Here is a 16,985-nt window from a genome sequence, read left to right as displayed (position 1 = left end):
TGGTGCTGGTTTCAAAATACGAAGCGCGTGTAACAAAACAGCCATTTTATGCCCCAATATCATTTAGTTTTTTTCAATAAAAAAGAAATTTCATTTTTCGCACTAAATGGACCACTTTCTGGCTATGATGGCCAATCATAAATAGAAAATAGAGAATAGATAGCATTATCGTAGAGCACCGATTACCTTCACACATACACACAGCAAAATGATGGTAGCAGGACGGACTTCCGCTGTACCGAGTAGGGAGTCAATTGTTCGAACGTTGTTAGCACCATGTGGAACAAATGTGTCTATATTATTAGTGTAGTCATGTTCAGCCCCCTGTCAGTCAGTTCAAGCCCATCATAAAATGTTCATTCCACTCATGCTCATGCGATTCCGTGGCTGCTTCGGCGGATAATGATCCTATAAATTTGCGGTGGCCGTCAACGTAAACTGAGGGCACGCCTGTGACCTGCGGAGAAGCGGAGGTTGAAGGCCTGAAAAAGTTCAATTTTTTAAAATGTTGGCGGTGTTGATAAAAACGGTTCTATTCAATTATTATTCGACCCATTCGGTTTGGTGTGCACTTTCTTTTTTTGTTGTTGTTCTGTTTTTGTTTTACAACCTCCGCAACATGATGGATCGCTAGAATGGTTTGCCTTTCGGATAGGTTTGTACATTTAATGACAGAGTCAACAAAATTTTGCATCGGTTTTTTTTTATTTTCGTTTAAATATAAAAAGCCTGCACTCTTATTGTTTTCATGCTCGTTTGGTTTTTTTATAGTTGTTTGTGTTGTGAAGTTCTCTTCGTATTTTTTCAGTATCGAAATGATTTTTGCTCTCATTTCGTTAACCATACAATTTTTTGTATGCTCTTGTGAGCTTACGTGAAATATTTGCTTTTCTTATTCGTTTCAGTGTAGTTGGTTCGCAATAAATTTATTTTAAGTTCGGTTTTTTTGCCACACGCATGTGCACCGCTTTGGTGCCACACCTTTTCCAGTTTACTTGTAATGCATAAATTGTTTCATCATTGCTGGTTGTGATATTTACGCTCTACTATTCCGATAATTACGAGTTGAATATGCCTCGCCTGTTCACTGTCGGGTTAAATTCGCTCTGTTTTTTCGGTATTGAAGGATTTTCCTTACTGACGGTATGCATTCTGAAGTTTTAGTAACCTCGTTCATATGCATTTTATCTACAGTTTGTTAGTTAAATTACCTATCGAAAACCTTTCAGAGAAAAAAAATTAAATTATCATTTCATTTGTCATTATGAATAAAACATTATCAACTGACTGTCAGTAGTATGTACAATTTTCAACCATCCTCTAGAAGCAAATGAGAATTGATGAACGTTGTCTGTCGACGCGGGTTGGAGACGTGAGCGGCTGACTGTTGAACAAAAAGCTTTTAAGTTGGCAGATATGCATTTGGAGCGCACAGTTAGAGTCGATGTTTGTCGCTGTTTGATATTTTATGCATTGACATATTGCTCATGACTTATTCATTGCTTTATCAAGAACCTGCACTTTCCAACAGTATGTACAAACATGTAACGTATACACAATGAAAACAGACCCTTTGTATTGTGCATGGATCCCTCAATCGAACACAAAGGGAATATGTTTCCCTTCATTTTCCGTCTCAATACTTATGTTTGTTGTCAAAACAAAAACGCTCATCGCTCTCGTCAAATGAGCAGATTCCCCTCTGCTATTCGGGTAGTAATTGCACCTTGAAACGAGAAAAAACACGCCGGAGTTATTCTTTTCTGAAGCCGATGACAGCATGCTAACATTACTGAGCTTACGCCTTGATTAGTAGCTTTGAGCACACGCATATTTGAACGATGCACTCCACTTGAGGACACACGTCGCAGCAGTGTCACATCGATTGTACACCGTGTGGTTTTGAACAACTTCTACCTAAAGAGAAGGACGCATTGTTTCAATCGATGTTTAAAACATTTCACCTCGCATGACGGTAGTTGAGCTACGTGTACACATAATAGCCGCGTGCATGCCACTGATGAATGCTCTTCGGGATGCCACTTGAAACGAGACAAGCCGCCATTGGAGCGTTAAGGACACCCGCATGCTCAGCGCGAAATTGTACAGCGGAATCTAATCTGTTTTCCGACGTTGAAAAGCTAGTGTCACTTCTGCTGGATTTAATGCAGCGAACCAACAAGGTTGCCTTAAAATTGCTTCGCCAACCGAGTGTAGAGTTGCAATGCCGGAATGTTCCAATGATGAGATTTACGTTTCGCGAACAACTGTTTCGTTCCGAAATATTTCTGTGCGAATTAAAGAAAAAATCTCGTCTCGTTTATGTTTCGAGTAAATAGTTTCTATAATTAAATTTTCATCATATTTAGTTTTGCTGACCAAATTGAATAAGAATTAAAATTTTTCGGTTCATAGCCCGTTCCAGACCTCTGCATTCTTAAGTAAAACCCAACTTTTCCATTGTAATGACAATAAATTTCAGAAATCAAATAAACTACCATGTGTCTTTATGTGTCAGTATATAATTGAGGAGCTTCGCAGTCACGAAGTTACAGAGACCGCTTTGGCAAGCGGGTGGTATAAAAAAAAATTCTTTCCAGACTGAAAAACTCTTATCTAAACTTTCAGAAACCTCATCACCTCAAGCGTGTTATACGCTTGAGACGAATATGCTCGAGGCGATGATAAAGTCGATAAAGAAGATAGAAGAATAGTAACTGAGGAATACAAGCATTCTAATAATAATATACCTGTGTTATTGCTAAAAGGAAAAAAAATGTGCGAACAGCAAGAAACATGCGGACAATGCCACAGAAGATCAAAATTACTAGTCGCAATATGGTCCAATATGGTATGAATTATACTCTTAATTCTTTGAACGAAAATTTAATTTGTGGATGAGAAAAATTGTAAATCTTTTATATTAGTTCAAAATTCCGTAACGCCTTTGATCTTATTGATATAGTGTCCTTTGTTTTGAGGTTCATTCGACTGTAGAATGGGTATTTTCGGAACCGGGATGAAGTCTAGTCAAAATTAGATTCAAATGAACGGGCTACCTGAAATACCCTTAACTTTCGAATTTCATAAAGATTGGACTTGTGGTTCAAAAGTTATGACAAGAAACGTGTTTTGAAGACTACTTAATCTCACTCATGTTTCTCAGAGATGGCTGAACCTATTTTAATAAAATCAGTGTCAAATGGAAGGTCTAGTTGCTCCATAAGACCCTATTGATTTGTTTTGCGATCAGACTATTACTTTGCCTGTTATGTTTAAAAATGTGAAATCCAGCTATGAAAAGGAACATATTCCGAAGACTACTTGAACTCACTCACTTTTCTCAGAGATGGCTGACTTGATTTCCTCAAAGTTAGTGTCAACTAATAAGTCTAGCTGCCTCGTAACACCCTATTGAATTTTACTGTAATCGGACTGTAACTTCGTCTGTAATGTACCGAAATGTGAAAATCACAAAACTTCATTATGTCAGTAGCTACACAACCGATTTGATCAATATTATTATGAGATGAGCGGGCTAGTTAAGGGTTAACTAATGAATTATGATAGAACACGTGGTTTCAAAGTTTGGCTGCCCTATACGTTCCCATTTCTCATATTGGGAGGTATTTAGTTATTTTGGGTCTTTTCCAGAAACTAAAAGTGGTCGTCTTTAAATTCAAAATGGTGTCAAGGGTCAATGTTTGGCTTCTATGCATCATCTCGGTTACGGAAATATCCATATTGAGTATTATTTGGTCATTTTCGACTGTTTCCTATAAGTTGCCATTCAGCGATTCAAAGTGGTGCCTGAGGTAAATTGTTAGCTCATTGCATCATTCTGGTTCCAGAGATACTCATATTGGATGGTATTTGGTTATTTTAGACTGTTTTTCACAAACCGGAAGATTTTGGATTCAAACTGGTATTTAAGATAATTTCTGGCCACTGAGCGTCATTCTGGCTGAAGAAACACCCATATTGGGTGTATTTCGATCATTTTCGGCTATTTCCCAGGAACCGGAAGTCGCCAACCTAGAATCTAAAATGAGGTCTGCGGTCGATTTCAGCTGCCATGTATTATTCTAGATCCGGAGATACTCATGTTAGACGGAAATCGGCCATTTTTGGCTGTTTTCCAGAAACCACAAGTTGCCATCCTACAATTCATAATGGTATCATAATCATTACGATTCCAGTAACACCAATATTGGATGGTATTTGGTCGTTGGCCGCTGTTTTTCTGAAATCGAAAGTCACCATCTTAGAATTCAAAATGGTAGCTGTGGTCGATTTTAGCTCCTGTGTATCATTCTTTATCCGAATATTATTACATTGGGTGGAAATCGTCCATTTTTGGCTTTTTTGCAGAAACCGGAAGTTGCCATCTTACAATCCAAAATGTTGGCTGAGGTCGATTATGGAACATATTTGTTAACACTAAAATCATTCACCTGCCAAATATGGTCCCATTTAGTTGACTAGTTTGCGAGATGTGCAGAAATTTGTGCAGAAACATGTGCTTCCAGAAGAGGAAGGGGCGTCGAACCATTGTGAACATATTTGTTACCCTTTAAAACACCCACATGCCAATTTCGGTTTCATTTGCTTGGTTTGTCCTTGAGTTGTGCAGAAATTTATGTTTCATTTGTATTGGACCCCTTCTTTCCAGAAGAGGGAGGGGCCTCAAACTATTTACCGTTATCGGGACCAAAAACCCCTACATATAAATTTTCACGTCGATCGGTTCGGTAGTTTTCGAGCCTATATGGATCAAACAGACAGACAAACCGGACTGCAGTTTTATATGTATAGATTACAACATCAATATTTTAGAACCTAAAGAGTGAATATACATTTATTGGTTTGAAGCGTTCATGTAAATCTATTTTTACAAATAAAAGTTTTAATGAGAAAGGCTGGGTCTGACCGCTAGGTGGATTAAATTAGGTTTTCTATGTGGACTCATCACTACGATCAGAGAATTATGACTATTGATGTGAGTGGTACTCTTATTACTTATATCCGTGCTTGTGTGTGTTAGGTTCTACCCTTACTTTTCAAGTCTACTTTTGCCCTACTATACAATTCCCTAGAGAGAGAGAGACTTCAACTAACCTTCCCCGTAGGTCAAGTTTGTTCTAAGAGGGATTTATTATGCGCAAACGCGGAAGTCTTATCGAACCCTCGTTTCCGTGCCAATATCGCCAATTACACTTTGCTGGAGAGGAATAACACTTCTCTGAACAGTTGACTATAAGAAAGGTTTTTTTCTTTCAAGAGAAAGGAGACTTATTAAGACCAGTTTTCTACTGCCAACATCGCGTCTGAATTACAATTCTTTCTAGATTTATAATAAATTATAGCCTTCTCAGAGATTTTTTGTTACGTAACGCTGATCTTCCCTTCACCCCTCTACTATGTAACAGTTCTTAAATTTCAAGAGAACCTCTCCTCCCCTTATGACCGTTACGTAATTTATGAATGGCGTCTAGGAATATATAAATTTATTTTCGAAACCAGGATGATTCCCAAAAGCTGATAATCATTTGGAAATCGAACATGCCAATCTTTGATTCTGTAGCGTGGGACTCTAAACAGTGCTGACCCGATGTTCCTATGGCGAGACGGGAGGTTGCTACCGACCTTACAAGCTAGCCAAAGAAACTAACAGTATAGGGAAAAAACAAATTGAATACGGACCGGAACAATCAGCATAGACCCAGGTAAAGAAAATGGACTAAAGATTAGAAACTAGAATCACGGAACTGTTAGTCCATTATTTATTTCAAAAGTAGCGTTGCAGTATGCTGGCAGAGATTACATACATACGTACGGAGATACCATCTACCAGAGCTGCGACAACATGCACGAGTTAGATACAGCTTTCATTGTGGTGGATAAAAAGCAGAAGCATAAACTTGGGTGGTGGTCAATCGACCACAGAATGTACAAGTTCAGGATTAACGTTTACCTTCACACGCACTGACGAAACTTGCAATGCAGCATCAATCATAGTAATCCATTGGTTAGCAAAAAAAACTTGACAGCTCTACCAGTCGAACTCTAACTGTGATGGCTGAAACTCCCTTCAGAAGTGTGCGCGTCCAAAGAACGGTATCCTGCCGCGTATCCTGGATATCGTGTGGCACCTTGTGGACGCCGGATACGCCTGTTTCAGCATCTACAACCTCTTGGCACTATTGGACAACAATCAGAGCATTGAAGGAAAGCTTGATTCCAAAAAGCCGACGACCCTGAGCGACAAGAAGCTTCATAAGGAGTTGAAGCGGAAGGCCGAGGGAACAGCGGCTACCTCACTGCATGCGCTTGGCCAGGTTCATGTCAGGAAGCGGTAATTCCGTCCACTGGTCTCGGACCGGCAGGCATCGCTGCAGTAGTAGCGGTTGCATAAGATGGTTAAGCCGATTTTTATTATTTGTGTAAATTATTTGTGTAAATTTATAGTACGGAGTGCCTGCTGGAAATTGCGTCGGTTATCAAGAAATACCATAAGGGCTAGGACACGGCCGCATTTGGCGTCAGCCCACTACTCGAAGTGATCGTTGGAGAACATGAAGCGGCTGAATATCGATACGGTATCCAAGTGGGCGAACCCATAAAACGCCGCCCAGCTGCGTTCCATCGGGACTTTCTGGGCAAGTCTGGAGCGTTAAATCTACTCCAGTAATTTTGTCGCGAAAACTGAGGAGGAATTGAAAAATAATATCCAGAAAGAACTCAAAAACGTGACTATATGCCATCGCAAATGATTCGGTTAACAGCCGGAAGGCTGCTTACAAGGGTGAAGAGCTTTTATGCAAGTAAGCTAATATATCGAGAGGAACTGCGTAGCCGCAAAGTTACAGAGTCCGCTTTGTCAAGCGGTCGTGGGTTCGAATCTTGGTAGAATCAAGCCATTCGATGTCAAAAAGGACTTTAGGTATGGGTTTATTTTCAGACTCCTAACTCTTCCTACTCTACCCTTCCTTTACGTTCTAATCTACAATTACGCACGACGAAACTTCTCCAGGGAACTGTAATTGGTGATATTTGGAGGAGGAACGAGATTCGGTATAGGAGAACAGTAAGTGTGTAAAAGGAAGTGTAGAACATTACACAAAGCGCTGATAAAAAATAATAGTAAACATGCCGCTTCTCAATAGCGGTATTGTTAATAATAGAAGTGCGGGTTACAGCAGACACCTGGGCATATCTCACAATAGATCAACGATTCTGGTCGCAGTGTGGAAGTCCATACAGGAAAAAAAGCTAACCTTCCTTGGGAAAATAATCAAACTTAATTACCTGTCTAAGTTATTTTTTATATCAGTTTTTTAGTTTTTTTTTTAGTTGAGGACTAGTATTGTAAGTAACAATGAAACTTTTCACGTGCGGTTGAAGCATGCCTAGTATATTTCACCAAGAGGTGATATCAAAACCGTTATCAGAGATCTTAATGCTCAGTTAGCCAAGAGGAAGAATTTAGACCGGTTATTGGCAAGTTAAGCGCACACCGGTTCACGAAAACGGCCATCAACTTATTCCACATAGCATCGCATGTCGGTACACTTCGAGATCACCATAACAGACCGAGTCACAAATCGATCATGTTTTGATTTACGGAAGGTACTTCTCGCCCCCATACCAAGTGCACCATGTACAAAACGTTTTAGACCGGGAGTCCAATACGGGCTCGACGAGGACTTGCAAAGTGCTAACTGTGTTTGAACGCCATATGCCCAGAAATATCGACGGCGATGTTTGTGAGGATGACGTATGAAGGCAAAAGATGAATCACGAGCTAGCGCAACTCTACGGCGACCCAGTATCCAGAAACTCGCTGAAGCTAGAATTGTACTATAGGAGGGACATGTTGTTGGAATGTCGGACAACAATCTCGCAGGAATTGTGTTTTACTCGTATTTAGCCGGTACAAGACATAGAGGCGCGTAGCGAGTTAGGTGATTGGACCAAGTGGAGCAAAATTTTGGAAATGTTGGAAATCACACTCAAGAAACTAGAAACAGACCGCCATGGAAGTTAAGGGTAGAAATTTAAGAATCAAGTGGAATTTTATTATTCAAAAACGAGAGAAAATGTTACTTTAGTATTGATTTTTCCAACTTGAAATTTTAATATGAAATTTCAGTGAAAATTTCTTGGTGAAGTGAACATTATTTTCTCGGAGGGCAAGTTGAAAAGATTTTTTGAAAACCAAACGTTATTCAAGAATTATAGTATTCTGATAATATAGTAGAGTTAAAGTGGTCATCTCAAATCATCAACACTAAATGTATCCGTTTTCGAGACATTTCTTATTAAAAAATGAAAACTCTAAATAAAAGTTAAAATTTATTTGTATGTGTGTGTTTGAAAAATTTGAATTTTGAGAGTAATGAAGAGAGACAGCTTGAAAGACAGCGAATCCCCTGAATCCATTACAATCGTCTTACAAAACGGCATTAGAAAAATAATGGTTTGGCGCGCAAATATCACTCACTTTCAATACGGGTTGCGTTCCACTCAAGAAATTAGTACGACAGAATATTGAAGAGAGAGAATAGGAGAGAACAACTCAGGAAATGGAGTGTTTTTCTGTTATTATTAGCGGTACTGCATACCGTGCAACGCACGTGTTATTGAAATTAACATGTAGTTCAGTCAACGTTTAATTCGATTACAACATTCAAAATAATGTTTGGAATTTCGTTTAGCAGTTGGTCTGAAAAGTTTTGTCTTCTTGATAAAAGTCTGTATGCATAATTCCAACTCAATCCTACAGCAACCTCTTTCCCAGAGGTACAAATAAAACATTCCATTCCCACATACAGACATGATTTTAGAAACTTTGTTTTCCACGGAAGAAACAACAACAACCACATGGCAGAGCAATGAGTAGACAACAAAGAAGAATAGCGATGAAGTTTTCAAAGCCAATAAATGAAAAGCTATAAAAAGACAGGTGGAAAATTAAGAAAAAAAAATTGTTTCTCTCCGAGGTTTCATAAGAATTTGATTGATAGAATTAATCTAGCATCATTCTTGAATCCGGGCGGTCTTAATTTTCTCCACACGTACGATGAATTCTGAGTTATAAGTCCCTGCAAAGGCCTTTATGATTAACCTCATCTTTGCAATTGGACTTCCGGAAGTCGAGCCTCAAAGCGGTCAAGGCTTTACTTTTTTGGCAGATAAAAAAGCATAAAATTTTTGATATCGAAACGCTGTTTATGCTAATCAAGTCTTAGAAAGTTCTAGTAGTCGTTCGATCGTCGAGTCAGTAGGTTTTTGAACTAGAAGACAGAAAGTGGATTTTTGATTTCTAAAAAAAGGTTCAATTTCGATAATTTCATACCGATATTTTCTCGTCGATCATATGAGCGAAACTTTGAACACTTTGAGGCCACACTTCCCGAAGTCCCACGAAGCCGAAATTTCGCATAGGGACCGAAGAAACGAAGCATTTCAACCCTGATGCTAAACGAATACAAAACCCAAACATTGGCGGGGTTGGTAGCGTCTCCGCCAACAACCACGCTCGACGCCTGGGTTCGAATCCCAACGCCGGTTGTGGGGTGGCGTGATCCACTCACAACCAACCCAACTGGTCTAGATTCAATCCTAGCCGACACCGGGAGATTTTCTGAGGCGAAAAATCGCATGGGGAAGTAAAGCCGTTGGCGCCGGTCTGTTAACCAACGGGTCGTGAGTTAGGGTTCTGGGTGGAGTCGCCTCCCGGGCGTCGGTGATTGGCACAACAACAGTGGCGGAACTTAGACCGACGGAAAATAAGCGAAAATTAAAAATCCCAAACATCGCAAATAAAACATAAAACCACCCCCCCCCCCCCTCTTGGCTACACCATTGTTCCTACATAACTCTGGAATCCCTGATTTGAATTAAACTTGATATACGTGTTTCTTATACAAAACAGGTGGCCATAAATGTATTGAAAAATAGTCTCAATTGATAAAGAAGACAAGGTTTTTCGTACATTTTAAAATCTTTCTAAATTAAATCGGGTATTTTCAGGCTCTTGAATTTGTATGGAAGTCGAAATTGAATGTGCAGAGGCAGGAACATGATATTCGACGTCATTTTCAAATCCATGATGGCGACTACGGAATTCTGGAAAACTGGGTTGGAGTGGAAATATTTTGGAATCATGATCAAGTCTGTAAATCAAGCCTTGGTGTCCGAAGTCCATTGCGAATTTAAGATGGCAACCTCTCGTTACGAAAAAGAATTATATTTCCCGAAATATGAGCATTTTTGGAACGTCTAGATACCAGATAAAGATATCTGATACCATCTTTGAATGCATGATGATGACTTCCGTTTTTTGCAAAAAATGAATATCTGACACCTGTTCGATATCTGATCCCTTCTGGTTTTCGCAAAGATATGTAACACTGAGAAGAAACTCGAAATACTTCCCTATATTAATATTTCAAGAATCTCTATGCTCATAATACAACTTGGTGTATGATATCATTTTAAAATCCAAAGGTGCTTAACTAAGTTCTTTGTAAATAGATGGCGTCCGCAATAAGTGCTGGTCAACTATGACATATCTAAAACGTGATGGAGCAAGCGAAAACATATGGTAAAAAACCACTTTGATACGCTAGTGATTTTATGATGGCATCATGTAGTTTTTGTTTTATGAAAACGTATGATTTTGTGCTAAACAATTGACATTTGTACCATAAAATGGAGTGAAATTGATCAGTGGGATGGAGTTCATCACCTTTAAATTCGTGATAAATAATACTAATTAAAAGATACTGATCTTACAACACTAGGTAATGTTCACGTATCCTAAAAAACAACTTTTGCTTGATTAACCTACCGGTCTAAGTTAACCTTTCCATGCCCGGTGCAACTTTACACATTCTCGAGAAAATCCTCTAACTCAGTCAAAACTTATTTAATTTTTAAAAGACAAGTTAAAAATAACAAAAAAAAAATTTATTTACTTAAAGTAAACTGAATTAAGTGTAAATTACGTTAAATCTAAAGAACTGAGTAGAGTTTAATAAAACCTCAAGTAGTTCAATTTCCAACAATGATTATACCACTTATGTAATACTGATTATTCAGCAGGAAATTACAAAAAAAAATTCAGTGCTAGTTTTTGACCTTTTGCAACAAACCGAATTGAAATCGGTCTAACGATGATCACATGTAAACTTCATCTTGTGAGCTAAAATGAATAGATTTTAACCTGAAATGTTACTATTTTCGTTTGCAAAACAGCTGTGATTGATATTTTTCAGTTCAGAAATCATCATTCATCATGAATAATAGCACATTTTCAATAGAATGTATGGATTTCAAGGGTGATCGATTCCACCCCGATTTCCGTGAATTCTATGTACTATGAGGTAACATAGAATTCACGAAATTATTTCATGAAGTAAACGATAGAAAATTCACCAAAAGCCATACGCGTTTTGCCTTTCTCCTTGAAAGGTATAGCAATCACTTGCAAAACCGAAAGTATAAAAGTGCTCCAAAGGGCCGAATGGCATATATCATTCGACTCAACTTTTTTGAACACATACCAGTTCTTATTTTAAATATAAACTATTTCGGGAAAAATCTACATAAAGTGAGTTAATTGAAGAATAACGTTTGCGTTTAAAAAAAATGGACAAAATTTGACGATTTTTCATGGGTTTACCTTTACACGCACTGACAAAACTACCCATGCAGCATCAATCATATTAATCCATGAGTCAGCAGAAAAAATTGACAGCTCTATCAGTCAAACTCTAACTGTGATGGCGAAAACAGTGAAGCAACTCCGTTCAGAAGTGTGCGCGTTTAAAGAACGGTACTCCATTGCGTCGTAAAAGGGCATCGTGCGGCAGCTCGTGGACACCGGATACGCCTGTTCCGACATCTACAACATCTTGGCACTATTGGGCAACAATCAGAGCATTGAAAGAAAGCCCGGTTCCGGACGGGCGACGACCCTGAGCGGCAAGAAGCTTCAAAGGATGCTCAAGAGGAAGACCGAGGGAAAAGTGGCTACATCGCTGCTTGTGCTCGGCCAGGAAGTCGGTGCAACCGGCTAAACATTGAACATGGACATACATGTTAGGAAGCAGCAGTCCCGTACACTAGTCTCAGAGCTGCAGGCAATGACACAGCGGTAGTGCCTGAATAGGATGGTCAAGTCGATTTTCCCGGCAAATCACGACGTGTTGGTGGTTATTTGGTGATGGACGACGAGACCTCTCTCAACCTGTATGATAACGATTGGCAGGGCATTTCATATTTTACCTTCCCAACGAAGGAAGTGAGCACCGAGGTGAAGTTTATTTCACACACCATGTTTCCTAAGAAGGTGCCAGAAAGGGATGTTAAAGCCGCTCTTCTTTCGCTCTGGACTGGCCGTGAACGGAGAAATTTATAATACGAAGTGCCTGCCGGAAGTTGCTTCGTTCATCAAGAAATACCAAAAGACCGAAGACGTGGTGTTTTGGCCGGACCTGGCGTTGGTCCACTACTAGAAGCGATTGTTGGAAGAGATGGAGCTCCTTGATGTGGTACCTAAGTACCCGCCCAACGTCCCCAAGTTGCGTCCCATCGAGGATTTCTGGCCAAGCCTGAAGCGTAAGATCTACTTCAACAATTTTGTCGTGAAAACTGAGGAGGAATTCATTATTAAAACGACGAAAGAATCAAAAAACATGACTACACGCATGTTTTTGTCCCCCATCCCGAATATTCCGGTTAACTGCCGGAAGGCCACACGTAAGGACGTAAAATATTTTTGCGAGGAAGCTAACGTGATTACCTTCCATGGGAAATTTATCAAACTCAATTTTCTGCCTTAGTTATTTTTTTATCACCATTCGAAAAAAGTCCATTTTTTAACGCATACGTTATTATAAATATCGATCAATTCACCCCAATCCATGGTAGTTACTTTTCTCATTGCATTTATAAAAAACGACGACTGAAGCGCATTGAGAGTTAAAAAAAAAACTAACGGAAACTCTGCTCTAAGTGAAACAATTTCCAGCTTTACAAATCGATGCACGCAGTTTTCAAAGCTGAAAAACGTGATCTAAATTATTTTGATCAAATAAAATGATTTCAAAACCGTCTTTAGCAAATTTGTTTCATTAATTATTCTCCATTTTGAAGGAGTATCAATTTTGTGATTTATCTATCAATGAGAACACTTGTTTATATAGGTTAATATACTTCATGAAATAGAAACATGCATGAAATCACTTCATTTGTTTTCATTCTAATAATCCAAGAGATATTCCTTGAAGCAAATCCGCGACATAATTTGTAAAAATAAAATTAGGCGACCACAACAGAGCTGAGAAGTTGATATTTGAGCGCATGTTCTCAATCCTTACAGACAGCGAGAGACAAATGTTTATATCTGAATTCAGTGATTTTTGACTTATACTTTAATATAGAAATAGTTTTGTCTACTGATATTTGCGAATTTCTTAGATATTTGTTCGTAAACTAATGCATTATCCCAATAAAAAAATTTAATACCTAATAAAATATAAAAGATAAAAATAAACTTTCTTTGGTTACACTATAAGTTTTGTAATAGCAAACAACATCGTAGAACATTGGAAACTTGTTGAAGATCACTATACAAGTTATATTAAAACAGAATAGGATACGGCTTTAAAATCTTTTTTCTGGTGAAAATAACTTCGATCGCGTTTTTCAGTTGCATAGCAGGAGAGTATAGCAACATCAAAATTCATCAATCTCATATTTTTTATGAGTTCTTATCGTATTATTCGAAAGATGCTCAAGTTCTAACACGCATACGAAATTAATAACAAATTTTAATATCATATCTCGTTGTGCTTATCACAATTTATGGAAAATGAATTCCGAATATCTCGTTAAAGGCGAGTTTTAGGCAAAAACAGTTCATATTTGATTGTTTATAATATGTTCAGTTATGCATTTAGTATTAAATAATAATTCGAAAGTATGTAACACAGTGCCAGGTTGCAATGAATCCATCTCGTTATCAAAAATTGAGAGAGTTAGAACGTTCGTTTGAAGTTGCACTGAAGCTAACCATTTTTGGAAAATTGGTTGAGATTATTATCCTAGAAACTAATTTATATAATTTTCGAGGGTTTCATCCCGACCTCCAGCTAATTTATAAATTATCTCACCGTTCCCCTCCCCTCTGCCCACACTACGCTACGCCAGTGATGTAATAATATATGCAAGTGGTCATAAACATAAGAAGGTTGCTCTTGTAAACATTTCTCTGGTTACGAACAGCATCAATTTCAACTGAATACGATAAAAATACGTTTTCACCAGATATACTAGAAATTTTAACTGCAACTGATCGATAACACAGAGCTACAGTGACATCAAGGGAGTGTACCCATAAATGTAAATACTCTCTCAAACATTAATATTGACTCTGAAACACTTCGCTTCCGATGAAAATACATGAGCAAGCTTTCATTCAAATTCAAATGGTTCGATTAAATTTTATCGAATTTCAATGTCATCCTGTCTCGAAATGCTCAACTAATGTTTTCGAGATAAACTTATGTCAGTATAACATATTTGTTTCGATAACAAGCAACATCCAGCACGATAGGCCAGTATATGCCCCATCACGCACGAGTTGATCGAACAAAAATGAATGCTCCCCACAGTTTCGTCAACAGGACATCGCGCGCTGGCTGGTCCGACAGGTTATTTGCCGCATCGTGCAGATCGTGCAGATAGAGCAGTATGTACCTGCAGCATGTACGTACACGCACATGAAATTATATGACGCATGAAATGAACGACCGACCATCCACACAGCCATCAACCCATCCTGGATAGGAAGAATCTATCAATCCGTTCGTCAGTAAGCTATTTTATTGCCCACTCATTCAGTTACTCATAGTCTCCCACACCACCAACTCGGGGGCGGCGCGGCAGGGTCTCTGTGGTCAACAGTGCTGCCTCGCTATCTCATTATCTCATTTGCCCCTAGTCTCGGTGTTCCATCAATAAACGCAGTACATCGATGTAGCGGTTAAACCAAGCGTGTTTAGGTCAAATTAACTTAATTATATCGTAAATTGTTGCTTTATGGTGCCATTTGCTCAGCTTTTATAGCTCCACCACCATCGCCACGCACAGTAGCGGATAATAATCGTGGGGCACCTCCTTTTCGGTTTACAGGATCGGAATCGCGCTTTAACTCATCCTTTCCGCTCCGAGGTTAGATCTCTCGTCACGCCTCTGCGTGAAGATGTAGTTAGACCGTAACCGTTATTGTTATCGTTTATCCACAGTTTGCACTGAATCGTGCTGTTCAATAGTCCTTGTAAATTATTTCCCTTTTTTACCTCTTGGCCACGGGTAAGGAGCGGAACGAAAAAGGACCGAAATGGCAATCGCATGGTTTGGCTTGTTTGTTTTCCTCATTTGTTAGTTTTTTTGTTTGTTTTGTATATTCACAGTCTTATTTTTGTTCTGTTCCTTGCTGATCCTTATCACTTGGCATTTTCAACTAGCTTCCCAATTTTTCACCAAGCTTAAGCTATATTTATTCTTTTTTTTTATGTTCCATGTTCAGCTTGTATTAGCTAACTTCCAACACCTACTACAATTGTTTTACAAAAATAAATGCTACTCTAGGTTTCCGTTCGTATTTCTCACATTCCATGGATTGCAATTTACAGTCTGGATCACTGAACTAAACAGTTCTGCGATTTGTTTGTTTGTTTTATTTTCTCACTCACAAATGTAGGTTATTCTTTAGGGATTTGTTACTCGCTTATCATGTTTCTGTCTTACCGATTAAGATAGATGCTTAGAAACTAACGGCTTTAAACTAAGCAAGCCTTCCGAAATATATCACTTACTATCGATTGAGTTTTATTTTGCTGTACACTATCAGCTGATCGATTGGTTGAAAAAGACTGACTGCATCAGACGGGTCTTCCTCAACCCTCGTCCAGCCGCTACACTAAACTGTACGAATGTCACAAGAGTGTTGCACCGTTTATAATACTTAATCCGTTTCCTGTCAGTACTGCCTGTATCTACTCCCTGGACATTTGACGAAAAATTGCTTTCAATTGTTCCGGAACGCAACACGTTACTGGCTGCGTCCGTGTTTTCGGTTTTTAGTTTACAAACGGAACGAAACCGAACAAAGTGGGTAAATCAGACGTTTCATATCTATGTTCCTACCGATTTCTATTCACAATCGCCACCGGATGGGAGAATCTCCCAGCAGCCGCTGGGCATTTTTGAGCTACACTCGGCTGGCCCCGGTTAAAGTTTGTCCAGCAGATTGGACACCAGCAAAGGTGCCAGCCCTTCGGAGTTCGGTTCCAGCTGTTCCGACGAGGCTGGAGATCCTTTGTGCTTGTGTCGGGATTTTGGCCACTTTTTATTCTTCGCGCCGGCCGCAGAGGTACTGCCGGAACCGGAGTCCTCTCGGCGAGTGGCTTTGGATCGGCTCGAGTTCGACGATGATGGTTTGACTGGGGGCGAACTTGCCGTATTCGGTATTGTTTTACAGTGTTTCAATGATCCCGGTAGGTGCTCGGAGCGGTTGCAGTGCGGTGCTCGCAAAATTCTTATGCTGATTTCTGGGTCAATCGAGGGACCTACGACAGGGCCTCCTGTTGTGGTACTTCGGCAGCCGTCGTATGCGGTCAATGTTGAACTCTGTTGAAGTAGAGGAGGGAAAATTTGTTAGTGGTATAGACAGAAAAAAATGTTATATTTCAAAAGTTATAAAAAATATTGCTTCACACGGTTTTCAGATTTAGTAGGTATTTATTTTTCATCATTTTTGTGAACAAAGTTCAACCCTATATTCTCGATTCGAGAATAAAAACACATTTTTGTCAAAATTGAGAAAAATAAAACTGTACTAATTGGTTTTTCCCAATCACGTTCCGCAGTCAGAACCGTTAATCTAGAATGCGAAGAAAATCCCGCGCTGG

General features: G+C 39.1%; 1 protein-coding gene across 9 annotated transcripts in view; it reads right to left on the bottom strand.

Moving 5' to 3' along the window:
• Positions 1 to 686: 686 nt before the first annotated feature.
• LOC129725242 (protein O-mannosyl-transferase TMTC1-like) overlaps positions 687 to 16,985 on the bottom strand; it is a 577,063-nt gene continuing 560,764 nt past the window's right edge. For all 9 annotated transcript variants that reach the window (XM_055680803.1, XM_055680807.1, XM_055680804.1 and 6 more), the window contains one exon: positions 687 to 16,704. In XM_055680803.1, the coding sequence (XP_055536778.1) occupies positions 16,306 to 16,704 (399 nt within the window). In that variant the 3' untranslated portion in view covers positions 687 to 16,305. The remainder of the gene's footprint in view (positions 16,705 to 16,985) is intronic.

This window comes from Wyeomyia smithii, chromosome 2 (assembly GCF_029784165.1).
Source record: "Wyeomyia smithii strain HCP4-BCI-WySm-NY-G18 chromosome 2, ASM2978416v1, whole genome shotgun sequence".
NCBI classification, from domain to species: Eukaryota; Metazoa; Arthropoda; class Insecta; order Diptera; family Culicidae; genus Wyeomyia; species Wyeomyia smithii.
The sequence above is the reverse complement of the archived record's forward strand: the minus strand, read 5'-3'. Positions and strand labels throughout refer to the sequence as shown.